This window comes from Aspergillus neoniger, assembly GCF_003184625.1.
Source record: "Aspergillus neoniger CBS 115656 unplaced genomic scaffold BO87scaffold_28, whole genome shotgun sequence".
Lineage (NCBI taxonomy): Eukaryota > Fungi > Ascomycota > Eurotiomycetes > Eurotiales > Aspergillaceae > Aspergillus > Aspergillus neoniger.
Genome location: NW_020291156.1, coordinates 462,025 through 487,574, shown reverse-complemented (window position 1 = coordinate 487,574; position 25,550 = coordinate 462,025). Strand labels below are relative to the sequence as shown.

Sequence of the window (25,550 nt, the reverse complement as noted above, 5' to 3'; positions counted from 1 at the left end):
TTATTATTATAATTACTTTGATCTAGTTTCCTGATTGGGACTAGTATGACCTGATTATATAATCATATCATCATTTATTTGATTGATTTGATTATGATTATTCTTATTATTTTGATATCTAGCTTCCTAATTAGGACTAGTGTCATTTGACCTGATCATCTATCTTTATTATTCTGATATCTAGTTTCCTAATTGGGACTAGTATCACGTGACCAAGTAGGAGTCTTCTGTAAAAGTCTTTTACAGGACTCTCCTACCAATCTGATTGGCCTAGCTTCGCTAGACCACCTTCCCGATTCGGACTAGCGCCTGGGCCAAAATTCCAACAATAGTTATTCTGCTTTATTCAGTTTTTCTGTACAGATAGATAATCTCTGGATTAAAAATTAGAATATACTATTATATTAATATTATTTATGCAAATAATGAATAAATTATAGTATTATATTTTCTTAGTTATCTTGTTACTCTAAACTATTAGTAGAGAGGTTAGTCTTCCTTGCAAGGCGGCCGCTGGTGGCAGAACCACGCGGCGGAACCTAGCAGGTTCGCCCAAGTCGTTGGTGGCCAGCACCAACAACAGAAGACTATAATAAATATCTCAATCTTCTTGAAGATAAATACTTATTAAGTATTTTATAAATACTTACTAACTACTTAATTAGATAATGAAAATGAGAATATCTATAACTGGACTAGATAAAAAAAAGACTTATAATTAAAATAAAATTAGTTTAAGCGTACTTATCTATTAAACTATATATATAGACTTAATTATAAAAATATATTAATATAATTAAATAATTATATTAAAAATCTTATATTACAGGAAAGTTCTTGACCCTAGTTAAGACAATAAAAAAATAAATATTTTATAAATAATTATTAATTACTGGAAAAGTATTTACTAATTACTTAATAATTCTGCTAAGCTAGATAAAAAAAATATTATTTAATAATAAAGTTATAACAGTTTAAATATCCATTACTCTTACTATATTATTAATATAGAATCTTTTTTTCTCTACTATATTTAATAAAATTAGTTTTAATTACTTATCAAGTACTTAGTAACTACTTAACTAATTTGAAATAAAAAAAATCAGAAATATCAGTATTCTTCTAGTTCTAGTAAAGAAAGAGACTACTCTAAAATCTAATTTATATAATCTTCTTTAAGAGTATCTTCATAATCCAAAGAAACTAGATATATTAATTTAATTATTTAATAATTACTTGATAACTGCTTACCAAGTACTTAGAATTATTATTTCTAGAAATTTATAATATATTATTTTAAATAATATTATTAATTTAAAGTAGAAACACCAGGAACTTGAATTATAAAAATTAAAAATAAAAATTAAAAAATAGAAAGAAGAAATTTAAAAGTAGAAGCTTAAGAATAAGATACAGAAGCTGGATTTAATTAAATAATATAAATAATTTTAAAATCTAGATTAATCTAGCTAATATAAGTACTTGCTAACTACTTTATAACTATTTATTAAATACTTAATTTTTTTTTAATATTTTTAATATATATCTTTACATATAAGCCAGAATATATATTCTGTAAAGTATATTTACTATAGTCTTAGTAAATTATTTTTTAAATATTTATTAATTACTTATTAATTAATTATCTATATATAAAACAGGAGGTCCGGCCTAATCAGAATCTAAGTATAGACTAATTTATAAGTAATTATTAATTACTTATAAAATAGTTATTAACTACTTGTAAACTGCTTCTTAATTAATTTATATTTTATTTTTCTTTTTCTTATTCTTTTTCTTAGATTTCTTCTTATTTTCTTTCTTAGATTTCTTCTTAAATTCTTTATTATATTTATCTTACTTCTTCTCAAACTGCTTATTTTATTCTTTATTATTTTTAATATTATTCTTTTATTATGAAGTTTCAGGTGCTAGATTATTATAATTAAATTATAGAAAATATATATATATCTATTTATCTTTATAATAATTTTTTATAATTAGATAAATACTACAGGATAAAAAATAATCTATATTCTTAATCTCAGCATATATCTTGGTAATATAATAAATCTAAATACTTAATAAATAATATTAATTAATTAATAAGTAATTTATAAATAATTATTAAGTATTTATCTTTCTATCCTGGCAGAGGAACAGAGAAGAATAAGATTTATTAATATTTAACTTTCCAAGAAAACTAGATACCAAGATTTAACCAGTAGAAATAATAGTCTTAAATCTCGGAATATAAATAGGTATAGATATAGAAAATTATTTTTTTATAATAAAGTTATTAAATAATTGCTTGTACCATTTTTTTAAATAGTTAATAAATAATTAATAAATAACTAGTAAATAATTTATTTATTAATAATATTATTAACCTACTTTTATAAGACTTATTCTCTTTTATTACTAGTCTTAGTAATAAAATCCTTATAAATTTGTAAATATAAGTATAGATTATTTATAAATAAGTATTATTTTTTTTAATAATTAATAAGTAGTTAGTAAATTATTAGTAAATAATTAGTAAATTATTAGTAAGTAGTTAGCAAGTTATTAATAAATAATTAAAAATATATTTATAATTTCTTTTATATATCTCTTTATTCTGTAGAAGATCTTTTTATAATAAATTTTATGCTCAAGATTATTATTCTAAATAATTAATAAGTAATTATTAACTACTCTATAAGTATATAAATAAGATTTCATTAAATTAATATTAATCTAGATAAAGATAAAAAATACCAGCTGGCTAGCAGCCATGGTATATAAGTATTATTTATAATAATTTTATTTTTATTAATAAAATTAGTTTAAAACTACTTTTCTCTTATATCAAGTAATTATAAACTACTGAGAAAGTAATTATACTTATATTTTTCTTGAGTTCAGCCATGGTGGGTAGTAATAGTAGTAGTAATAATAATATTAGTAGATAATAAGAAGATAGAAAGAGATAATATAATTTAAAATTATTATTATAGATAATATAACAGTCATATAATCTGAGAGTACTTACTAAGCCATTTTAGGTCGCGCCAGTGAATTAATGACCATCCCTCACCTGCACCCACACACATTTTGTTTCCTTCCCCCAATTTTCATAGCACCAGATTAAGAGGCATGTACATGTCAAATAGAATAAGTTTAATTCTCACGGGGACGTCTGATCTCCCATCTTGAGGCATCGTTCTATTGGCATCCCAATCACATTCAATGTATGACCCACAAGAAGACCATTCCCAATAGATGACATATAAGAGCGGTGACACGCTAGGGGGTGTAAGGAGGCCGATAATAAAGAAAGGGACTCTGACAATGGCTGATTCTCAAGCGTTAATCAGAAGAAAGATGCGAGGTCATTGCATGGGAGAGAGGAACTACTTTATCAGCTTATATCTAGTGTCACCACGTAGCGACTGACCTGATGAAGTTCATATGTAGTGCCAAGGTGCCAAGAATGAGCCATCAGCCCTATCATGATTTGATTTGGGCTTCTGATTATATTGGGACATCATCTCCGGTCATTCGCGACAGATGGTGACATAGTAAAATTCAAGGAGGATGGAGTTGGGAGACAGTTAGAGATTGGAGAATCACTATCTATATTGTCGAGAGAAACTCTGCGCTGATGTTCTGCAGCTGAACATGCGAATAACGGGATATACGGTACCATAATGCGAGAATGACCTGAAAGAAAGATTATCGTCAGGGGATGGCATTCAGATCGTTCGGCATACTACCAATGGAGAAAAGCAAACGATTGCTAATTCTCGCATTAGATATACAAAATTTCTACGTAGCCCACAGACAACCCGGGATATTGCCAGTAAGCTGCGAAACAATGATCAGGAGGAGTATAACGACTCTATTTGATGAAGGCCGGGATGATGTTGTCGTAACCACAGCCTAGCAGTATCCACTATAGTTTATAAGCCATGGTTGCATGACTAGCAAAAAGCTTAGAATGCCTGACGTGGGACGCCACTACTTGACTGATATAAAGTGTACCTGACTGTTGCTAATACAAGCAAATACTTGCAATAGAGTCTCAATGGCTATAATGATGACAGCTTTCAAACCGCGAACCTCTAGCGATGATACGAGAGAGCGCTGAGCTGTCTTAGGCACTTCTTGCAAGATGTGCTAAGACCAGTAAGCCAGTAAGGGAGAGCGTATGGCTCAGAAACTGGCCTAGTCATATCAAAAGGCATGCCAGATGAATTAGTGCTCCGAGATGAAGGAAGCGCATGGCCTTGATGGGGTTAAGGTATCTTCCGGCCATCCACGAGCACGACCTCTCCCCCTGGTGGCCTCACATGTTATAAGAGAATGTCTCATTGTACTTGCCTGGCTGCTTGTTGTAATCTTTAAAGTTATTCCGCCTTAGATTGAAAATCCAGTACCCTAGATGGGGATTGCTGGCCGCTTTCCCGTGAAAGATGCTATCTGCTTGTTGTTGACAGAATAGGACATCGGTGACAAAAATCTAACTTGCCGTCTTACATTGAGCCCCCCCAACAGCGGTATGTACCCAAGCGTCGCTCTGTATCAAGGCATATGCCTCTGGCCGCTACACATGTGTCCAATTAACCTTGGTTCATGAGGATCTTCAAACCCCGCTTCAAACACTTTGAAGCGGGTCCCAAATCCTGCAGCACCAATCTTGCGAAGCTCCACCTGCAGTCTATATGTTAATAAATCGCTCTGGGCTGGTATCCCTAAACAGTAGTTGTATCCGAAGTCGAATCTACGTGGATCTTTGGAATGGAACAAGCTGGTGTGTCGGGAACTCAAAGATACTTTATAGGAAGCAACTCTCTATTGCGTCCTATGATACATGAAACACTATTACGTAGTATGCCTGGAATTTAGAAGGGAATAGATGTTCATTATAGAGCATAAATTGCTTAAAGAAGGGCTGAGTGTGTTGTGTGAAGTCGATATTAGTGATGTCGGAGAGCGACGGTCCTAGCAGGCCCGAGACGTTTTAGAGTTAAGCGAACCCGTATCTCGGACCTTAAAATAACCTCCGATGTCCGACTCTTAGCCCCTACAAGGATGAGGGTCCAATATAAACTCACTACTAAGTTCATGATGGGCGTGGTACCTGTTGACTGCTTGTGGAGCAAGAGTACGTAAGCTCAGACTTGAGTTTCCTCAGAAGCCCTGATGCTGCTGGCCACGGATACAAGCCAGGGCATGCAGGAGGAGTTTCCACCCATCTAAATTGGTTTTTTACACAACGAGCCATATATCGCGCGCAAAGTTCACGCAATTGATGTCGTAGACTTGCTCAATTTGAAACCTGGCTTAATACAGATGGCGCCTCCTTAGACAGACCTTGAAGAATAAATGCTTTCAGGTTCGACTTTGAGGATTAATAAATAGCAAGCGAATCCCGCTGCTTCAGCCAGATCCATCCATCATCAGAAAATTCCTTTTCTACTTTCCACATTCATTGCCAACATGCTTCCCAAGCTTGCAACTTTAGTGCTCGCGCCCGCATTGGCGAATGGCGTTGCTGTCGCGGCCGAGCCCTTGTATAAGAGGCCCGTCAACATCCCCGGCTACGGCTACGTGCAGGGAAAGGCTGCTGTCAACTCCAGCGTGTCCGAGTACATTTCCAACTGGGAGAACATCTCTTTCTTTGGGGGTATTCCTTTCGGTGCTGATACTTCGGGCGCAAACCGTTGGCGTGATCCCCGGCCTGCCGAGCCCTGGAACGGCACTTTCAATGCAACTGAATTCGGTGCCATCTGCCCTATCACTCTCTCTATCCTGGCGGATTATGCCCAGAGTGAAGATTGCCTCAACCTCAACATCTGGACCCCTGCTACCTCGCCTGACGAGAAGCTTCCTGTGGCCATCTGGAGCTATGGCGCCGGAACGGCACCCCCGCAAACCACCTACAACGGTGCAGGTGTGGCTGACAAGGGAATCATCTTCGTCTCCTACAACTACCCCAACGGTGTGTTTGGCTTCATGGCGCACCCAGAGCTGACCGAGACCAACGGTCGCAACGCTTCAGGCAACTGGGGTGTCCTTGACCAGTATGCAGCGGTCAAATGGGTCCACGAGAATATTGCGGCCTTTGGCGGTGACCCGGATCATATTTCCGTGATCGGCCAGTCGTTCGGCGATGCGGCCACCAATCATATTGTGAACAGCGAGTTGACTGCTGATCTGGGTATCGTCAACGCTATCTCTGAGTCCGGTGTTCGCTCTCCCAATGACCCAAACAGCGGTGTCTTCGAGTGCGCCTATACTACCTTGGACGATGCCGAGACCATCGGTGAGGAGATAATTTCCTCCCTTAACGTCAGCTCCATTGCCGAAGCCCGCGCCATTGACACTACCACCCTGCTCGACTCGACCAGCACCTACAGTCTGGAGGTGAAGCCTGTTCTCGACTACTACGCCATCCCGTCCGAGTACATCAACACTCTCGAGAAGGGTGCCGGCAACAAGGTCCCCTACATTACCGGAAACAACGCCAACGAGGATGGAGCCTCCGCCACTGTTAGCACCACCGTCGCGGCATACAAGTCTAGTCTGAACTCCAGCTACGGTGACTTCGCACCCCGTTTCTGGGCTCTCTACCCCGCCGATAACGACACTCAGGCTGGCGAACAGGAGGACCAGATCGTCCGTGACATGTTCCGCGTCAGTAGCTGGCAGTACATGAACGGCTTCTCCAACTCTGCCGACCAGGTTGACATCTACACCTACTACTGGAACTACGGTAGCGCTGCCCATGCCTCTGAGATTGTCTACGTCTTGAACAACCTGTGGGCCCAGGGTGAGGACTACTCCGAGGAGGACTACTACGTGGCCAATGTCATGAGCGGCTACTGGGCTAACTTCATGAAGACTGGTAACCCAAACACCGGCGGTTCCTACAACAATGGAACCCTCCCTGCCAAGTGGAATGCCAACTCTCCGTCTAAGAACGAGACTTTCTTGGTCGGTGCTGTGTACGAGACCATGGATACTGCTGCGACTGAGCGTGTCCAGTTGATCCTGGATTACTTTGCCGCCCAGACTCCTTACTAGGGTCGTTTTTAGTGCTTGACTTGGTCATCAAGAATCACTTTGTGTAGAACATGTCACCTTGAATCATTTCTTGTATCCGTATCTTTGTCTCCTGTGTTCATGTATATTTCTTGTCGATCGCTTATCCTGTCAGTTGAGCCAATCTTTGTAATCATTTGGAGATGAATGCCATCGATGCTATTATGAAATGTACGAGTGCCTCCTTTCCGATCGAAATTCTTCTTAAGCCAGATTGTAGCACACTCGAATCAAGTCCGTTATAGTAGACATCCTCCCGAACAACTTATTGGTTTCCCTACCACCTCCAAGTAACGCCAAATGTATCCTTTTATTTTGTTTTATTTTATCTTTCTTTCTTTCTTTCCTCCTTTCTTTTTTTTTTTTTTTTTTTTTTTTTTTTTCTGCCTTTTTGGCAAACATGGCAGTGTTAGTTTTGCTGTAACCCACTGTAAGCCGCGGCTTCTATGAAGCTTTCTACCAAAGCTTCTATGTACACTTCATCCTTCAAGAACATATTAAAAAGACAGATACTACTGCTATACCAGCCAGGCTTTCTTTATACTAGTCTTCACTCATGCCATATCCTCTGCTTTTTAAAGAAGACAAGATCTATTCTTTTCAAAACATAGTTTTTTTTTAAAAAAAAAAAAAAAAAAAAAAAAAAAAAAAATTCCTCACCGTCTTCTTGCTTGAATAATTTTTTATTTGAGATACTAAGTTAATATCTTAAGAATAAAAGCTTTAAAGAGAATAAATAATAAATTATTGCATCTTCTATAAATCAAGTCTTATCTTGTGTAAATATAATCTAATTTTCTTTGAGTAGACCGAGAATATAGCATAAGCGAAGGCCGGTGTGGAGGAAGCCTGGCTGGTGTGGCGGCAGCGCCTTCCATTGACAATCGGCCCACTTTCCATGGGGCGAATACTACCAGGGTTCTCGTAGCCATCTTAACGCCGAGCAGCTCGGGTGGGACTGCGAGATTGGCGGACACAGTTTCGGTTCGGAATGGAGATCCCACCGCGGATGCTGATTCCACTTGCCGCGCGGCATGGCTCGGACATGACTCAATAGAGCTATAGGGCTGTTCCTACCTCCTCGCGGGTGGCCCAATTAACAATCTCAACTCAGAATTAAACCATTATGTGATCATAAGATCTGTGCGGGATACAATGTGGTGGAGACCCTGTGTTACAGAATGACCTCTGGAGAATTCTTTCCATTTTAGGACAATGTGGGGACCTTGTAAGTAGTGAATCATATCATAAGATGGATGAAGGTTCATTATCAATATACTTGACTAAATACAGACAAGCCAGATACTATATGCACTACTCTGAATATTAACCAGCAAAGTTGGTTAAGAAGTACTTGATTAGTGAAGCGTAAGCTGATTAACGAAGATAGCGCCCACGTGATGCGACGGTTTAGCCCCCACGGCGCCTGCATCCTTTCGGCAAACAGCTGCACGTCAGCTAATACTAGAGTTGTGCTGTTGACATTTTGACTCCTCATCCCACAGGCTGCCTCGTCTAAACTCGTATAATCTGTGCTCAATTCAACTCCCCAAATTCTTCTCGTCGCCCCCAATGTCATCAGCATCTCCTCAGGAGCTCGCTTCACGGCTCAACCAATCTGGTAAACAACGAAAGAAGCGATGGGTCACCAGGACTAGAACAGGGTGTATAACCTGCAGGTATAACGGGCTTCTGTCATATACGGGTGTGTGAAATTACTGACTCGACAGAATCCGACATGTAAAATGCGACGAAACCAAGCCGAGGTGCGTAAGATTGACTCAAATCCCTGAATCGTATCCATTGACAGGCTCGTGATATAGTTGTCAGAGATGCACATCTACTGGTCGGAAATGCGATGGATACCAAGACCCGCGCGCCAAGCAGATCACCCGCCGCAAGGCCGAGTCAGCCCAGCCACATGGCATGCTGCAGGTACCATCGGCGTGGAGTTTTATTGGCGACAAGCCAATAGACCATGAACATTTCCACTACTTTCAAGTAGTTACTGCTCCCACCTTGACAGGTTTTTTCAACTCAGGATTTTGGTCATACACCTTGCTGCAGGTTTCTTACTCCTATCCGGCTCTATGGCATGCTATCACCGCGCTGGCTTCCTTGCATAGAGACTTCCTGGAGGATGTGGCGCCACTTGCAATTACAAGGGCTTGTAGTACGGCCAGGGTGCGATTTGGCTTACAGGAACATACCAAATCCATACAGTCCTTGCGGGAGTTGATGTCGAAGCCGCGTTTGACAATACACGATAAGATGGTCATTTTAGCAACGTGTGTGATATTCATCTGCCTACTAAGCTTGCAGGGGTTTCATTCCCAGGCTATGGCACATGTTGCCAGCGCTATGGTTTTATGTCAGCAGTGGAATAGAGATTTCCAGACCCATTCCCATGCGTCTGAGGCTATAGCTTCCGTGATACTTCTTCTAGCCCAACTCGACAGTCAGGTCCGCCAGATCTTTCTAGTTCAAGGATTACCAGTCCCTTGGACAACCCAATTCAAATTACCTGCCTTTGAAGGGTGTTTTACGTCCCTCGATGAAGCACACGTCTCCCTGGAGGTCAAGGTCAACAACAACGCATTAAAGCTTTTAACAAGTGGCACTGATATATCTGGACCTGAAACACTTGCCAAGAAGGAAGATTGTCTCCATGAGTTTCGTCAATGGAATTCTAAATTAGACACATATCTTGCCGGCTCACCCCATGAAAGGGGTACCACAGCCGCGAACGTTCTCTACCTACGCCGTTCTTACGCCACAGTGATGCTCTCATTAGACCCATCGAAGGGCGAGCTCGCCCACGACGAGTTTATCGAGGACTACGCGCAGATGCTTGATCTCGCAAGCAGAATTCTCGAATGCTTGAATGATTCCTCGACGGAAAATTCCGATACAGGATCGAAACCAACAAAACGGCACTTCAGTGTAGAGAGTACAGTGACAGAGACCCTGTTCCTGATCGGGGTTCGTTGCCGTGAACCGACCATACGAGAACGGGCGCTGGAACTCATGAGACTCTACCCACGTCGCGAAGGCATGTGCGGCACCATGTTAGCTCTGAAACTCGGGGAGACGCTTACTGAACTCGAAAGGACAGCATGTCAAACTTCCCCACCGGGGTCGTGCAGTGAGGGACCATGGGTGTGTGCTGATCATCGGGTGACAAAGATACAATGCAAAGATGTCTCTGATCGGAAAGTTGCTATACTGTTGAGAACAGCTGGAGAGCAGAGGCAGGGTTCAGAAGGAAAATGGTTCACGTTCAATAAGACATGGTAGCTGCATCATCCTTTCCCATCATTTACTTTATAGATAACGGCATCTTCTAAACACACAAGGATGTTAAAGATTAGCCATGATGTATGACTGTTTCCGGAGAAGCCTCTACTGATATCAGAAATATTCGGATAATCAACTAATGTGGCCAGCTGTCATGTTGATAACTAACTATCTGCTGATGATAGCGGAACTATCGGCATTCGGCCCGCGCAAGCCTTTGTTATCTGACGGAAAGTCAGATAAGCCACGCGGTTATCAGACTTTATCGGTCTTATCGCCTTGGCTATCCGCAGGCTTCCCCGCAATTCCCCGCTCGCGATGATGCAGGTATAAAAGTCAACCAACAGCCTTTAGATGACCTATGCTACTGTAATCGATTGGGACGAAAAATACGTGCAGATCTTAACAACAATGGCTCAACAGATATCCAGCTACTCTCTTCAATCAATTGAGGTGATCAACGAAATAGGCAAGGTCATCGACGATGCCAGCGAGGAGCTACGCAAGCTGAATCTCGAGGTCACTACTCCACCATACGGTTCACTCGGAACAATATTGACGGTTTCAAAACGACTAGATATTTAATAACCCCGAGATCGCTTTTCAAGAAGTCAAAGCAAGTAAACTACTTTCTGACTGGCTCGAAAACCGCGGCTGGACCGTTCAGCGCGGTGTCTACGGGATCGAAACCGCTTTTGAAGCGCGATTCTCCGTCAAAGAGGGCGGTCGAACCGTCTGCTTCAACGCAGAATATGGTGTGTTCTCAATTCGTTACTCTTTATCATGCTCTACTCTCAACTACGACACAGACTAACCACCTACCCCACCCCCAATAGACGCCCTCCCCAACATCGGCCATGCCTGCGGCCACAACCTAATCGCAACCTCCGCCGTCGCCTCCGCCCTAGCCATCGAACACATGATCAAAACGCACAACCTCCCCGGCACCGTCGTCGTAATGGGTACCCCGGCGGAAGAATCCCAAGGCGGGAAATGGCTGATGGCACAAAACGGCGCGTGGAAGGGCTTCGACTCCTGCGTGATGACGCACGGTATGGCAGATTTCAGCACCCCGGTATGCTGTACTAAGGCGTCATGGAAACTGCGCGCCAAGTTCTATGGCAAGACTGCGCATGCGGCGGGGGGCCCGTGGACAGGAATAAATGCGTGTGATGCGATTGTGCAGGCGTATAATGGGATTGCGTTGTTGAGACAGCATATTCAGAAAAGTGAGAGTATTCAGGGGTGTATCCTGGAGGCGGGAAAGGTGGCGAATTTGATCCCAGATTATGCGGAGGGAGTGTTTAGTGTTCGGGCTAAGACGGTTAAAGAGGTCGAGGCGTTGAGGAAGAGAGTCGAGGGGGTGTTTCATGGTGCTGCTGGGGCGACGGGATGTAGGGTTGAGATGGAGTGGTGAGTTTTCTTTCTTTTCACATTGGTTGTTCTGCTTACTATGGTGTGATAATAGTGAGCGTGGTGCTAATTGTGGCAGGTTTGCACTCTACGAGGACGTCGTAACGAACGATACTCTCGCAGAACAATACAGGCAATATATGCTACAACATCTGGGCTTAATACCAGAGCAGATGGTGTCTTTGAAAGAAGCTAGAACAGTGCATGACTCAGCAGGAAGCTCGTCAGTCTTTCCTTCTTCCCTTTGGCATGTCCAGCGGAAGCTAACTACTATATAGCGACTTCGGAAGCTGCTCGTACATCTGCCCCGGTATCCAGGCCTTCTTTGACATTGAAGCACCCGATCTTCCACACTCCATTGGTTTCCTCGAGTCTGCGAAAGGTGATGTTGCGCATACAGAGGCGCTTCGGGCTGGAAAGGCCAACGCGCTCATTACTCTGGATGTTTTGACAAATGATGATTTTGCTCAGAAAATGAAAGATGAATTCAGGGCGGCGATGAAGGAAGCGGGTCGGTTGTCTGAGTAACTAGGCTATAGCTGAAGGGAACGGGTTCTTGGAAGATGACTAGGATATAGTTGCGCGTCACATACCATGTTGAGGGGTTACCAGCAGATTTGGAGTGCAGAATAGTGCGATTATTGTACAATTCGAAGTATTGTATCGGCTTGATTGCAACCGCGGTTGATATGTGTAATGTTTGTTCATCGTTACATCCCCTTGCTTCTGCCCGTGATTGGTAAGCAAGTAGGTGTCGACTGTGGAGATTAACTCGTAGATTTCAGGCGCTTTCTACAAAACGACTGCCTTTATTTACTTGACTAGAAGATTAGCTTTTGCATTGATTGAATATTATTTTCTGCAAGAATAATTCTAAACAGTGACGTGTTGTATGAGACACTCTTTCACCGTCAAAGCTGGAAAAAATGTGCTAACTGCGCTGGAATGGATTGCCGAGCGCACCTCAAATTTGTCAGCAGAAGCTGTGTTGGTCACATGACTTCCAAACGCAAGATGATCATCAATCAAGTTCGACAAGTGGTAATACATAGTACTGTACTTCTAGTTCCTGGGGTGATCGCAAGTCATGCTGCAGCCCGCTTTGTCGAGAGGTGAGAAGAGCAGCCACAATATAATGCTCGATTTGGTGGGCCCGATGAGGGAAATGGAAATGTGTAGCCTTTTGTATTGGACTATCTCTATAGATAGGCGCGCCAAAGTCCAACTTGGGCCACCGCGCTGTTATATTACACGCTAGCTGTTGACTGTCACTGAGAGTATCGAAGTCGGAATTGTTCCAGTAGTCGCACAGGTGTTGGAAATCGGCCTTTCGTAATTATTGGCTTTGGGTAGAGCTGCTATATCCTATGTACAAACAGGTCTTATACCATGACTTACTTGCATGTGAGCTGTAGTATTGCCTCAGCAGTACACATATCCTAGTGGCCTGTTTAAGATAATTCGGGACAGCTTGTCTTCAAAAAGGGAATGGTCAGCAGCGCCTTTTCACAGACCATGTTACGTGTCTAAGTAGATTATAATCATGAAATTGTTTCAACCAAGGGGTCCATTAAGAACACAGATAAAGTGCGTAAGCTCTCACATTCCAGTCTGATCGGCACTGAAATTGAAGCTTTTAATCGGGTCCCGTAACGCCAGCAGCAAGTGTATCGGCAATCATGCGTGACAAATGTTACATATTAGTAGTACCCATGTAGGAAACCGAGGCATTCGCGTCGTCTGTGGGCGATTGGTAATCTTCCCACATCACCCTACAGCCTTGACCCTGAGGTGAACATTTGGGCTGAAGAAAAAGCCTCTCCACTTCCCATAACCCCCTACCTGAGCCCTCCTGTTCCGAGACCCTCTAACCTTCTGCTTACACATCTCCGCCCACCAAACTGCTTTCCCAAGTCCACAATGCATACAACTACAACAGAGAAGCTACACAGCTTCCTACCTTGTCGAAAACCCAGCAATGGCTCAGAACACGTACCTCCACCACCACCAGATGGAGGACTCCAAGCCTGGACCCAAGTCGTGTGCATGCACTTCGTATTCTTCAACTCTTGGGGAATCACCACCAGCTTCTCCGTTTTCGAACAATTATATACCCAAACCTTACCGCAGTCAGCATCCTCCATCGCCTGGATCGGCAGCGTTCAGGTATCTCTCCTCTTCTTCATGAGCGCCCTTACCGGACGCGCAACAGACGCCGGCTACTTCAGAATCATGTACCCACTCGGGGTCCTCCTTCAGCTCGTGGGACTCTTCACGCTCTCTGTGTGCAAAACCTACTGGCAGATATTCCTCGCTCAGGCGGTATGCATGGGTCTCGGCAATGGACTTACATTCAACCCCGGACTTTCAGTCATGTCCGCCTACTTCATGAAGAATCGAGCCTTCGCAGTGGGCTTGGCAGCTTCTGGTGCAGCAACAGGGGGCCTGATATACCCTGTCCTCATCAACCAATTGCTATATAACCACCAGATAGAATTTGGATGGACAATCCGTGCAGCAGGGCTTCTCATGCTGATTACTCAGATCTTCGGTCTTGTTTTCTTCAAACCCCGTCTTCCCCCTCGGACAACTGGCCCCCTCATCGAGATCGGCGCATTCGCTGAACCACCTTTCATCTTCTTTACGCTAGCCTACTTTTTCAACTTCTGGGGCTTGTATTTCGCCTGGTTCTACCTCGGCACCTTTGCGCGAGACCGTCTTGGTGTCGCGGATACACAGAACCTGATCCTCGTGTTGAATGGCGTTGGTATCGTTGGACGTATCGCGCCGGGTATTATTGGTGATCGATGGACAGGGCGATTGAACCTCTTGATCCCCATCAGTATTTCATGTGCAGTCTTGATATTCTGCTGGATAGCTGTTAGTACTGTTGCAGGGCTGTATGCATTTGCTGTTGTGTATGGAATTGTGGGCGGGGCCGCGCAATCACTCATTCCCGCCACGGCAACGACCATGACGCCGGATCTCAATCGCACTGGTACAAGGCTGGGAATGATCATGAGTATTGTGGGATTTGCGACGCTGACTGGGCCAGCTATTCAAGGGGCGTTGATCGCTACTGATGGAGGTAGGTATATGGCGGCTCAGATTTTCGCGGGTGTCAGCATTATGCTCGGTGCGTGTGCGATTGCGGCGGCGCGGGTGGCTAAGGTTGGGTGGGGATTGGATGTGAAGGCGTGAAGATTTATGTGGGTGGGCAGTTGGATGAGTGTCGGAAGTGGATGCGAAGCATTCTTGGCTCTGGTTGGGGGGTTAGTTGAGAATGTGGGATTCTTTCTTTTGTCATGTCGGATCAACGATGCAAGTCGATCTGCAGATCTCGACAGTATCTGAAAGAGTGGCAATATGAATGCGGCTATATGTGGAAATAGATAAGGAGTGAAACAAGAAATGAATAATCACTATTGGATCTGGTATCATGGATTAAGTAACCCTGATGCAAGAAAAGAAAGCTCAATCTCCAATGAGTTGTGAAAGCTTAGCCTTCCAATCTCGCACGAGAGCCTGAGCTTCCGCTGTCTCATCTCTCGAAGTTTGTAATTCCGCACTCAGGGCTTGGTTCCTTGCCCGTAGCTCCTGAATTTCCTTCTTTGCATTCTCGAGTTGAGTCGCCGTCCGTCGCAGTGTTTCTATCTCCTGATCTGAAGACCGCCGATAGCCCAGTTCTCTGCGTAAGGCGACGATACTGAGATCACGGATTCTGATGGTTTGATTACTTTTGATATTCTCGCTCCGAAGTTCCTCTACTTCCCTCCTAAGGGATTCGTTCGACTCGAGCTCTCGGTATAGAACTGACAGGGCTGTATCTACTTCCGTTGGCACGCTCGTATAACGAGACTTGCGCTGGCGTCGCGGTCGTTGAAATGTCACATTATCTTCTGTAGCTTCATCATCATGGCCAAGAAGATCATATAGTCGTTTGGGGGCAGTAGGGCAACTCGCTGGTACATCATGTCTATCACCCGTTGGAGCTTGTTGTGTTGAAGAGACGCCTAAGGGCCCGTCCGAGGCGCTACTATGAGGATGTGTATTGGATGAGGAATTCGTGTCGGGGTGAGGAGCTGACGTAGTCGGAGCTGCAGCAGATGTTGGATCATTCCGTTCTTCCGGCGGTGGTGAAGCTGCTGGTGACAATGTAGGAGGAGTGGTATGCCAACCGCGACGGACGCAGATTGGACAAAAAAGTGAATCCTGGGAATCACGCAGCCAACCTGCTGGAATACAATCGGCATGGAGCGCAAGCCGGCAGGTTGAACAAAGCTCAAGTCTTCCCCCGTGCGCTTGACAAACGCGGCAGTAATCTTCGTGCGCCGATCCATTTCCTGTGGGACATAAGTGAGCACAAGGGGGGACACCAGGAGACAAGAGACGAAAAGGAATGTACTCACGTTTCCATTCTTTGTATCTTTGTACCTGGGTTTCAAGGGATTGCTCTTCAACCGCTGCAAGGGTGTCGGACCATGACATCAACCTTGGCAAGAGCGGTTCGTCAGGCTGGTTGAGACTTTGCTGTGTTACCCCCTGACGGCCAGTCCTTGTCGGATTGGTCCTTGAGGACTTAACTAGGGATGAGCGAACGGAATGTCTTTCATCTTCTGCAGCACGTGCAAGACGTCCCGTACGCGCTTTTCTCACGGCCATGACCTTAGATGAGCGATGTGATACCTGTCCTTGGATATATCCTGTTGGGTTGTCTTGATAAATGGCCGGTTGGGATCGTCCAATGGCTTGCTGAGTCAGGTAGATTGAGTGGATGACAAATCTAACTCCAGGTCAGCCGCCGTCGTTTTTTCGAAATATGCTTAAGACAGGTCTATCGTGAAACAACAATGAGACCATGATGCCCTGTGAGTTAATGAGTGCCCTATTGAAGCCCACATACACCCAAAACTATACTAAGTGTACACCTAGATATTAGAATGTGTTGGTGTGTCTCTTCCAACAAGTGCAGTCTTCCTCCTCAGTGATTACGTAAAATAACGTAATCAAGAATCCGGCATGGCTGTTACTTCATCTCTCAAAGCTAGCTAGACAACTGCCCAAGTGACCATAAGTACTATAGTCGATCAGTAGTCCAATATTGTGCAAGTCACACATAGGATGCAAAATTACACCTTCCATTTGCAAGCGACTCAGGCTCCTGCCAGCCAGACGCATATATCTCGGTCTCCATTCGAGAACCTTTGAACTTCCTTGGCGGGAGAAGCTGTTGTTGAGGGTCTTCCAAATGTATTGGCCAGCTTATCCACGAGATTGAACGCTATTTATTATTAAACAATTTTAAACCGTGGTCAGATTTACTACCTCCTGTTGTACTGCTATTTCATCTAGCTTCGCGAGACATGATAACAGCCCCAGGCAGAACTGTGATATCAGGCGGTGTGTCATTCTGCTGGCAGTAATCAGCTTAGCCCAGAACGGCAGGCGGGGGATGACGATGACCAGGCTGATCAACGACTGGCGAGGCTGTGAGCCATGGGTCGCTTGGATCCCTGCTACCTGATAAGCTTTCATTGTCCTCCGATATACCTCTGGCTTGGCAAAAGATAATCCTGTGGAAACCTCGTATTCCATGATGGCCAAGCGAAGAAGAGCATCCGGACCAAGATCAAGGACAGGGTGTCTCACTTGCAGGTACAAGCCGGAGCCTTGGGCGCCTAAAGAGCATCGTCCGACTAACCAGCCCATCATCCAGAATTCGACATGTCAAATGCGATGAACAAAAGCCAGAATGCTACCAGTGCAAGCGTACAGGAAGAAAGTGCGATGGATATGATGAATCACGCCCGGGGAACAAACAACAGCCTGTCGTCTCCAGTAAGCCAATGATGACCGTCGACCATCGCATGGTCCTTCGACCAGGAACGCAAAAGGAGCGGCACTATTTGTACTTCTTCTGCTCACAGACGGCCCGCGCGCTATCCGGGGTATTTGACTCTGATCTCTGGATGCGCCATCTTCCCCAACTGAGCGAATGCGAGCCGGTCGTCAGGCATGCCACGGCGGCAGTAAGCGCGGCCCATGAGCGGGCGCTGGTGCTACAGCTGAATCCATCATCCACTCCGGAGCGTCGAGCCGCTAATGACCGCTTCATTATATTTCATTATAACGAGGCCATCCGACATTTGAGGACGTATCTTGTGCCGCAAAACCCTAGAATCGATCTCCTGGTCATCACATGTTTCCTTTTTGTATGCTTGGAGATGTTGAACGGTAATCACAAGCAAGCCCTAGACCACCTCGAAGCTGGCCTGAAGATTGTTCAGAGCGTCATAGGGAAACTGCAACCTCTGGGAAGTAAACTAGGCGCGACTTATCTCGAATTGTGGAGATTAAGTCTTCGACTGAATATCCAGCTTGCAATGAACGGACGGCCGATGGTTGCCTTGGATATCAAGCCTACTTATCCCCAAGTGAAATGCTCAGATGGAAGGCCCGTTTGGTCGGACCCTTATTGGGCTCAACACGCACTCTATAAGCTCATGAACAAGACACTCATGTTCGTCCGTTCTGCAGGATATGAACGCACAGATCGCACACACTTAAAGCCCCAACAGGAAGAGCTCAGGAAGGACTACAAAACATGGGAAAGGGCCTTGGAAGGCTATACAAAGGATGCAGAAAACCCCAAGAAGGGCAATCGGCGCGAACTGTTGCTCTTGCGTACATTATATCTCGTCTCATGGATATGGACGGAAACATGTCTGGCCAGACAGGAAACCGTTTTCGACAACTATAACTCTGCCTTCGCGGAGCTTGTTCACTGTGCCGGCCAACTTATTGATATTGACGATGTCACTGAGCGCAAGTCCACGAAATGCGGCCCGGATATTTTCACATTCGAAATACGTATCGTCACAGGACTGTACTACACAGCAGTCAGGTGCCGTGACCTGATTATCCGTCGCGAAGCTATCCGACAGATGAGTCGGTGTACCAAACAAGAGGGCCTATGGGATCAACGTATCATAGTGAAAATCGCTCAACTGGTAATCGATCTAGAAGAAGCGAATTTGTCATCGTTGGACGTACAAGAAAGGGTCCCGGAGGATAGGGATCGTATCTATGAAACAATTCCTTCGTGTACGCATCCAGAGGATCTTCGAAGTACTCGCCAGGTTGTTCTGCTCTCAAAGCCTAATGGACCAGATGGTGCATGGCTGACTAGGGTCCGATTTGTGGAGTGGTCCTAGTCATTGGGATAGGTTTGTCTTGACGTGACCGTTCAGCGACGACGATATAAGGATTGTTTGCAGTGTACCATTTCCAGATAAGATACACCTTCTTATCATACCTTCAATTGATCTTAATATCAGATGTACCTTACCATGTCTATAAAACGTTCACTTATGGAAGATATATGCTGTGCCTTGTCGCATCTGATATGCATATAGGCCAGACGCACGCCTCCGTCGGGCATGACGACAACCCAACTTTCATTATTTACTATGTATATGGGTTAACGATTTGTATTTAGTTCGCAGTATTGGTGCAGATAATTTATAATAGCTCTACTTACTTAATACCATTTTCACACATTCCCTGGAATCCAACACCTATCACTACTCGGAAGCTGGCGTAAGCTGTCGCTTGACTAAGTACATACTTTCCGGCCACCACATTTCGCTAGTGTCAGCCAACTGGGAAATGACATTATGTGTCTTCATCATAGAAATGACCTGGCTGAGCTCCCACTGTCCAATATCCCTGATCCACCACACCCCATCTAGTAACATTACCAGAACCAGCCAATGTGCAAATATATCCATAGTTAGGACATGTATCGGAGTGAGCATCAATAGCGCCTTGGGTCCAGATGACAGTGGTAGTGTTGTATTCTCTTTTCTAGTCTTTGCAGCAGGCGAGTCCAATACGGATTGCACGATATCGAGAAATTCGGTTGGGGTTTTATTAAGAAAAGACATGATAATCCTCCTAAGGATCTGCGGCGCCTCCATAGACGTAACACTTATCATGTATCGAGCCACCCATGGTGAGACAGCACGGGAACCCTCAACCCCTGCTGTATGTTGAGTATTTGGAGATGGTGCAGACATCACCTTCCCCTTGTCACTTGCCCGTGGCGATAGCGCTGCCAATGTGCAGCTCTCCAGGACAGTTATGGTTTCGAGTAATGCATGGACCCGTCGTTGGTCGATCGTGCTACATGATGCAGGAGCTTGCAGCAGCACAGCATTCGTGCGGTCTGCTCTCCTACGAAGGCTTCTTAGAGCGCGATCACAGGTAGATGCCACGAGCGGGAGAAATAAGCGCTTCGTTGTCGGAGATGGACCGTCTTGCGGTGATAGAGGACTTGACATTGTCGGATGGGACTCTGATCCCGTATCCATCGTACTGCCAGCAGCAGTAGCGTTGACAATATTATTGAGTATAGCGCTAGATGCGGTATGTGCTGCGCGTGTGAACGTAATCCATTGCGAATGTTGCGGTAGTAGCTCGGTTGGGAGCCGTTGCCCGTGTACTTTAGCTGTGGCTGCTAAATGAACGCGAATGGAGTGACTAGCCGAGGCATACAAGACCATCAACGCTGCATTGGCGAGGACGTTATCGTAGCCCCGGGCTTTTTGCATAGTTGTTTGGATGTGGCGGAGGGATGCCGCATGATGGCCCTCGGCTAACGCAAGGAGGTCTTGAATTTCTGTTAGGGTTTGGTTACCAAGGTGCTTTTGAGTGTGTTCATATGCCATGTCGTGGCATTTGCATGCTGCCGCCAGGCTTAGCAGGGATGACATGACTGCCTTGCATTTAAAGGCGAGATTAGGTACCCCGACCGATAGAGCGTGGAGATCGAGGGAGTCGAACGGGATGGTTTGGCTGGTGTGCGAAAGATAGTGGGCTAAGAGACTGAGCTCTGTCGCATTGAGAGGATCCGGGGAGGGCAAATCCAAGTTGAGGATATCCTCCTCGCAATTCGATTGTGGCGAAAGAGGAAGTTGGCCAGTGGATGAGGGTATGGGGCCAGGAAGACGCCCTGTTATTGACTCGGATCCTGCGGATTTAATCTCGGAGTTTGGGAAACATCCCAGCTCTGTGTCCGATCCGCTGGCACTCGGATGGTGTTGATATTGACATGTATACGACAGTCTGGTGCATCGCGAGCATTTCGGTCTGGCTTCATCGCACTGGTGATAGGATCAGAACCAAAGGTTTGAAGTATGCAGGATGGAATCACAGCATATGCATTGTGCAATACCTTCTTGCGTAACTGCTTGCACCTGAGACAGCCATTGCGGGACTTTTCATGTGACTTGCGCAACCTATATCCGGTCGCTTGGAGATCTGAGAGCGTTTTATTAATGGCCATATTGCCGACGGCACGCTAAGCTACAATGTTGGACCGTAGAAGTCGGGGTTCTTCGCAGAAGGGCGGCTGGGGCGTATTAGTAAAGAGTCCTCAAGGCAAGATTGAGTTTACTCAGCCTCATAAATGGAGAAGTTGCCCGTGCAGAACATCAGTCTAGTAGTATTTGTCATGGCGGGTAGTTAGCGTGAGGCTCTGCTCGATGTAATTAACCGTGAAATTAGAGTTATTCAGTAGTCGAGCAGCCGTGAAGAAAATGAGTCGGGCCCTGGAATGACTTCGCCAAGAAGGTTGGGCAGAGAGAGTACGAGGTGCATGGCCTCCCCCGGGAACTACGCCCGCATAAGACCCTGCATGAACACGAGGTGATGGTTATATCGATGGATGAAATATGCGGCGTATTAGTAATACGCCGGGGTGGCCGTGCCCAGCCAACAGAGAGCTTGGCGACAACTTTGTATGGTTCGGAGACCAGTGGCTGTGATGTGTAGATTTGGAATCGATACTCTGGGGAATCAAAAGGTGTAAGATTAGGACTTGGCTTTGTATGTGGTAGCAGAATATGACAAAACGTAGGAAAAGCCTTCTGACCTTCCATGAATATATAAATCTCAGCGACAGCCTGCGTGATTGTACGTAATTCCAACTTCCTCATCCAACATCTTCACCATCTATCAGCTCTACAACCCTACTCCTGAGGCATTGAACACGAAGCTCAAAACCAACACGACATCATAATGATTTTCTCTTTCTCTCTATACTTCGATCTTACGATCATACTCGCTCTGGTCCTCCAGGCGAGAGCAGTGCCGCACCCGGTAGCTAAGCGCTCAAATTCCGACCTCAGCTTGACGGCTCAACTTCGCCTTGCCGATACGTAAGACCGCTGCCCTAATCCAAATTCCGAACTTTCAATCATCTGACTTTAATGATCATACAAGGGCCATTGAGCGCTACAAACTGCTCCCTAATGACTCCGACTTTGTCTTCAACTTCACCGGCACAGAACAGATCCCAGTAGCCACAAGCCAGAACTGGCCAGCACTCGTCGATGTCGGCGCCGCTATTAGCATGTCACAACTTCCAGGTAAGACATGAGTACATCAGAATGCAATCAAACAAACAGTCCAAAACTAATCCTCAAATAGCATGTAGCATGAGCTTCCTCCACCTCCACCCCCGCGCCACTGAGCTATTTGCTCTTAATTCCGGCCATATTCTCTCCGAAATGGTCCCTGAAGCTGGAGTTCTTGATAGTAACAACAGCCAGCGGGTTATCCGGACGGACCTGCGCCCCGGTCAAGTGACCATCTACCCGGCAGGTTCATTCCACACGCAAGTGAACCCGGACTGCGAGCCAGCGAACTTCACCGCTGCGTTTACGTCTGATGAATTCGCTGTGAGCCTGGTGGCGGAGCAACTGTTCTCCCTCAGTGATGGGGTCATTGCACGGACCTTTGGGCAGAGTATTACCGGGGATGATATTGAGAAGATCCGGAAAGCCATCCCATCAGATATGGCGATTAAGGTGGAGGAGTGTTTGACGAAGTGCGGGATGGCGAAGCGGTGATTGTGGGGTGAAAATGTGAATGCCTGGAAGGGTTGTTGAGGGGGGGGGGATAAGGAGGATAAGAATGCCCAGAACAGAAGTAGATAGAGTAGGTGTTGATTTTTATACTTTTAGAAAGGAATGGTAGTTTGAGTTTGTATTACCTCTGCGATTGGTAAGCTGCACTTGGTTGTCCATATCAATGCGATAAGAGTGCACTTTCCGTGTGACAAAATTTTCTACACCGACCTGAATGTCCCATCTATCGAAGCCCTTTCCGTCTACCCTTCAGGAAAGAAGTCCGTCGGTGGACCAGTGAACCTATGGGACGTTATCGCGAACATCAGCGTCAGCGTCACGAATACCGGTGGTAGGGCTAGAGCTGAGATTCCACAATTGTACCTATCATATCCCGTGAGTGCGAAGCAGCCTGTGCGCCAGCTTCGACGCTTTGAGCGGGTGGAGCTGGCTCGCAGGGAGAGGTCGACGGTGACGTGACCGATCCCCAGACGGGATGTGTCGTTTTGGGATGTGGAGGCGCAACAATGGGCTGTTAAGGGGGGTGAGTATACATTTAGTGCTGGGGCGAGTTCAAGGGATTTGAGGTTGTCCAGGACGGTTACTATTCGGACAGAGTGATGCCTGGTCCTTGCTGTTGTGAGGGTGATAAATACTTCTCTGATAGTCTGAATCAGCATAAATTATCTACAGTGTAACTGGAGACTGTAGACAGCCAGAAGAGATACGCGAAGGCAGAAAGCAAGCTCTGTGTTCCAATATGTATCCCAAATGTTTGATTAGCCGAATCCCAACTCGGGATATGCTGCGGTCCGTCTACCTTCCGAGCTGTTTCCCGGAAGCCCAAAATACAATACTGAACTTCCGTTAACTGTGTAATTTGTTACTAACATAGAAATTGCTTTATAAGCACGCACCAGATATTTATAATCACTTGCCCTTTACAATCTCGGTCCATTCAGTAATGCGGTATGAGAAATACCTTCTGGTGATATTGTATCTCAATAATGATTTCATTGGAAGCACCTAACAGCCTGAATCTAAACATAGTTATAGGTCAAGTAACGTAGAAGAACGTAACAAAAATGTATCGAATAGTGTAGAATATAATCCGAGTACAGTTATTTTTGTAATGTCACAGATTTGATTACCGGGAATCGGAATACTCGGACTCAGAAAGAAATGCCTCTTCAGGGACTTAAGCAATTATTGCGAGCACTGATTTATTGTACTATACAATTATCAGATGGAATCAATAAAAACATCCTCTTTGTAGGAGTTAGATGGGGTAACAGACTGCCTAACGGTCCCGCATTGTACCCAGTTACGTCACTAGTAATGTATCGGATGCACAAATTCCGTGAAGATAGCCCGGAAGCTAGACGGACCGCAGCATGTGTGAAGTCGGGATTTACTAAAATGCCAAGGTTGTTATAATCCCCACAGTCCGGACAAACCCCCAAATCCTTCATCGGCTACCCACCTAGGTTCTATAAAAGAATTACGTCTGTCTCGGTGTTCAAAAATTGCTTCCCTTCAACAAGACCAGTATATCTTGTTTCCCATCAAATACGTGCAATGGCTGTCAAGCAGAAAGTACTACTCCTTGGAGCGACTGGAGAGACTGGGGCCTCTATCCTGAATGGGCTGCAAGAATCTAGAAAGTTCGTATGTCGAATGGACCATACAGCAGATTCTTTCTCGGTTGTTGATAGGTATTGATTTCTCAATTTGGTTAGAATGTGGAGGTTTTAGCGCGGCCCGCTTCTACAGATAAATCGTCGGTCCAAAAGCTCCGAGAGCAAGGCCTTACGATCTGGCCCGTAGATCTTGACGACTTTAATGGGCTTGTGTCTGCTATGACCGGTACCGATATTTTCATCAGTGCTATTGGACCCAATGACTTGCTCCAGCAGAAGAAGCTACTTCAAGCAGCGAAGATTGCAGGTGTCAAAAGAGTCATTCCCTGTGCTTTCACCACGGTAGCAGCTCCAACGGGCGCTATGCTGCTTCGTGATGAGGTATGGATGCCGTGATTCATGAGAGAAAATTCAAGATGACTAACAGGCAAGTAGAAAGAAGAAGTTTACAATGCCATCAAGTACTTGGGTATTCCTTATACCGTGATCGATGTTGGCTATTGGTATCAGATCTCATTTCCGACTCTCCCGTCTGGAAAAGTGGATTACGCCCAGATAGTTCCAGTGAAGACTATTCATGGGGATGGAGCAGCCCCTAATATTCTTACCGACCTACGTGACATCGGGCGATATGTCGCACGAATCATACTCGATGACCGAACTATTAACCGATATGTTTACACGGCCGGGGATGTACTTTCGGAGAACGAAATTTACCAGATCGCGGAAGAGGTGTCTGGAGAGAAGCTGGAGCCGTCTCGCGTAAGTCAACTTTGTCTCTACTACCTTGTTTTTACTAAGAGCGAATGTCTAGGTATCAAATGAAGATATCGAAGCCAGTGTGAAGCAAGCCAAAGCCGCTCTCGCCGAGAGTCCTCACGATAACATGAAGCGCATCGGCGTTTTCGTGGCCCAGTATGAGCATAGCAAATACGTGCGGGTGGATAATAGTCCTCGCTATGCCGACTATCTGGGTTATGTCAATGCTAGAGAGCTCTATCCAGACTTCCAACCAACATCCTTTCGTGACTTCTTTGCGGAGGTCCTAGCTGGAAAAGGCAGGAAATTGTATTCATAGACTTACATTCAGGAACGGATTTGGTCCGAAATATTCACAACGGATCCGTTGCCCGGGGTGACATTCAACTACTTTGAATGCGGTTGGACTGGACATCCATTATTCCAATTACTATGGAATCCT

The 25,550-nt window shown here is 45.0% G+C and overlaps 9 protein-coding genes across 9 annotated transcripts; 7 read left to right on the top strand and 2 right to left on the bottom strand.

Moving 5' to 3' along the window:
* Positions 1-5,484: 5,484 nt before the first annotated feature.
* On the top strand, positions 5,485-7,071 carry BO87DRAFT_442377 (carboxylesterase; the record flags this gene model as incomplete). Its single annotated transcript, XM_025628052.1, has 1 exon — positions 5,485-7,071. One exon carries the CDS (start codon positions 5,485-5,487, stop codon positions 7,069-7,071), a length of 1,587 nt encoding a protein of 528 aa, XP_025477143.1.
* A 1,523-nt stretch (positions 7,072-8,594) lies between these two features.
* On the top strand, positions 8,595-10,275 carry BO87DRAFT_340452 (Zn(II)2Cys6 transcription factor; the record flags this gene model as incomplete). Its single annotated transcript, XM_025620660.1, has 3 exons — positions 8,595-8,768; positions 8,820-8,855; positions 8,913-10,275. Coding segments are annotated over exons 1-3 (1,506 nt in total), but the record flags the coding sequence as incomplete, so codon positions are not given.
* A 522-nt stretch (positions 10,276-10,797) lies between these two features.
* On the top strand, positions 10,798-12,327 carry BO87DRAFT_314762 (M20 family metallopeptidase; the record flags this gene model as incomplete). Its single annotated transcript, XM_025619670.1, has 5 exons — positions 10,798-10,905; positions 10,964-11,141; positions 11,223-11,799; positions 11,879-12,022; positions 12,078-12,327. The coding sequence occupies 5 exons, from the start codon at positions 10,798-10,800 to the stop codon at positions 12,325-12,327; spliced, it is 1,257 nt and encodes a 418-aa protein (XP_025477141.1).
* Positions 12,328-13,677: 1,350 nt separating this feature from the next.
* On the top strand, positions 13,678-15,000 carry BO87DRAFT_442371 (monocarboxylate permease; the record flags this gene model as incomplete). The annotated part of the gene is made up of 1 exon (XM_025628051.1): positions 13,678-15,000. Exon 1 carries the CDS (start codon positions 13,720-13,722, stop codon positions 14,998-15,000), a length of 1,281 nt encoding a protein of 426 aa, XP_025477140.1. The 5' UTR covers positions 13,678-13,719.
* A 237-nt stretch (positions 15,001-15,237) lies between these two features.
* On the bottom strand, positions 15,238-16,698 carry BO87DRAFT_340447 (PHD finger protein). The gene is made up of 2 exons (XM_025620659.1): positions 16,209-16,698; positions 15,238-16,142 (listed from the first exon to the last, which is right to left on the bottom strand). Exons 1-2 carry the CDS (start codon positions 16,459-16,461, stop codon positions 15,274-15,276), a joined length of 1,122 nt encoding a protein of 373 aa, XP_025477139.1. The 5' UTR covers positions 16,462-16,698; the 3' UTR covers positions 15,238-15,273.
* Positions 16,699-17,764: 1,066 nt separating this feature from the next.
* On the top strand, positions 17,765-19,246 carry BO87DRAFT_378950 (C6 zinc finger domain protein). Its single transcript, XM_025623915.1, has one exon. The coding sequence runs from the start codon at positions 17,769-17,771 to the stop codon at positions 19,011-19,013; it is 1,245 nt and encodes a 414-aa protein (XP_025477138.1). The 5' UTR covers positions 17,765-17,768; the 3' UTR covers positions 19,014-19,246.
* A 98-nt stretch (positions 19,247-19,344) lies between these two features.
* On the bottom strand, positions 19,345-21,389 carry BO87DRAFT_340440 (Zn(II)2Cys6 transcription factor). Its single transcript, XM_025620658.1, has 2 exons — positions 21,035-21,389; positions 19,345-20,963 (listed from the first exon to the last, which is right to left on the bottom strand). The coding sequence occupies exons 1-2, from the start codon at positions 21,143-21,145 to the stop codon at positions 19,383-19,385; spliced, it is 1,692 nt and encodes a 563-aa protein (XP_025477137.1). The 5' UTR covers positions 21,146-21,389; the 3' UTR covers positions 19,345-19,382.
* A 425-nt stretch (positions 21,390-21,814) lies between these two features.
* BO87DRAFT_408898 (spherulin-1B precursor) lies at positions 21,815-23,352 on the top strand (the record flags this gene model as incomplete). Its single annotated transcript, XM_025626204.1, has 6 exons — positions 21,815-22,019; positions 22,084-22,229; positions 22,291-22,708; positions 22,904-23,180; positions 23,229-23,253; positions 23,306-23,352. The coding sequence occupies exons 1-6, from the start codon at positions 21,880-21,882 to the stop codon at positions 23,350-23,352; spliced, it is 1,053 nt and encodes a 350-aa protein (XP_025477136.1). The 5' UTR covers positions 21,815-21,879.
* A 935-nt stretch (positions 23,353-24,287) lies between these two features.
* On the top strand, positions 24,288-25,482 carry BO87DRAFT_442356 (aromatic alcohol reductase; the record flags this gene model as incomplete). The annotated part of the gene is made up of 4 exons (XM_025628050.1): positions 24,288-24,377; positions 24,449-24,730; positions 24,785-25,111; positions 25,164-25,482. 4 exons carry the CDS (start codon positions 24,288-24,290, stop codon positions 25,425-25,427), a joined length of 963 nt encoding a protein of 320 aa, XP_025477135.1. The 3' UTR covers positions 25,428-25,482.
* Positions 25,483-25,550: the final 68 nt, after the last annotated feature.

Excerpts from the sequence above, each read along its gene's own strand:
- BO87DRAFT_340447 (XM_025620659.1), bottom strand. The coding sequence starts at position 16,461 with ATGGCCGTGAGAAAAGCGCGTACGGGACGTCTTGCACGTGCTGCAGAA. Across the intron at positions 16,143-16,208 it reads AAGATACAAAGAATGGAAAC|GAAATGGATCGGCGCACGAA; the intron begins GTGAGTACATTC and ends TATGTCCCACAG.
- BO87DRAFT_378950 (XM_025623915.1), top strand. The coding sequence starts at position 17,769 with ATGCGCCATCTTCCCCAACTGAGCGAATGCGAGCCGGTCGTCAGGCAT.
- BO87DRAFT_340440 (XM_025620658.1), bottom strand. The coding sequence starts at position 21,145 with ATGGCCATTAATAAAACGCTCTCAGATCTCCAAGCGACCGGATATAGG. Across the intron at positions 20,964-21,034 it reads GCAAGCAGTTACGCAAGAAG|TGCGATGAAGCCAGACCGAA; the intron begins GTATTGCACAAT and ends TCCTATCACCAG.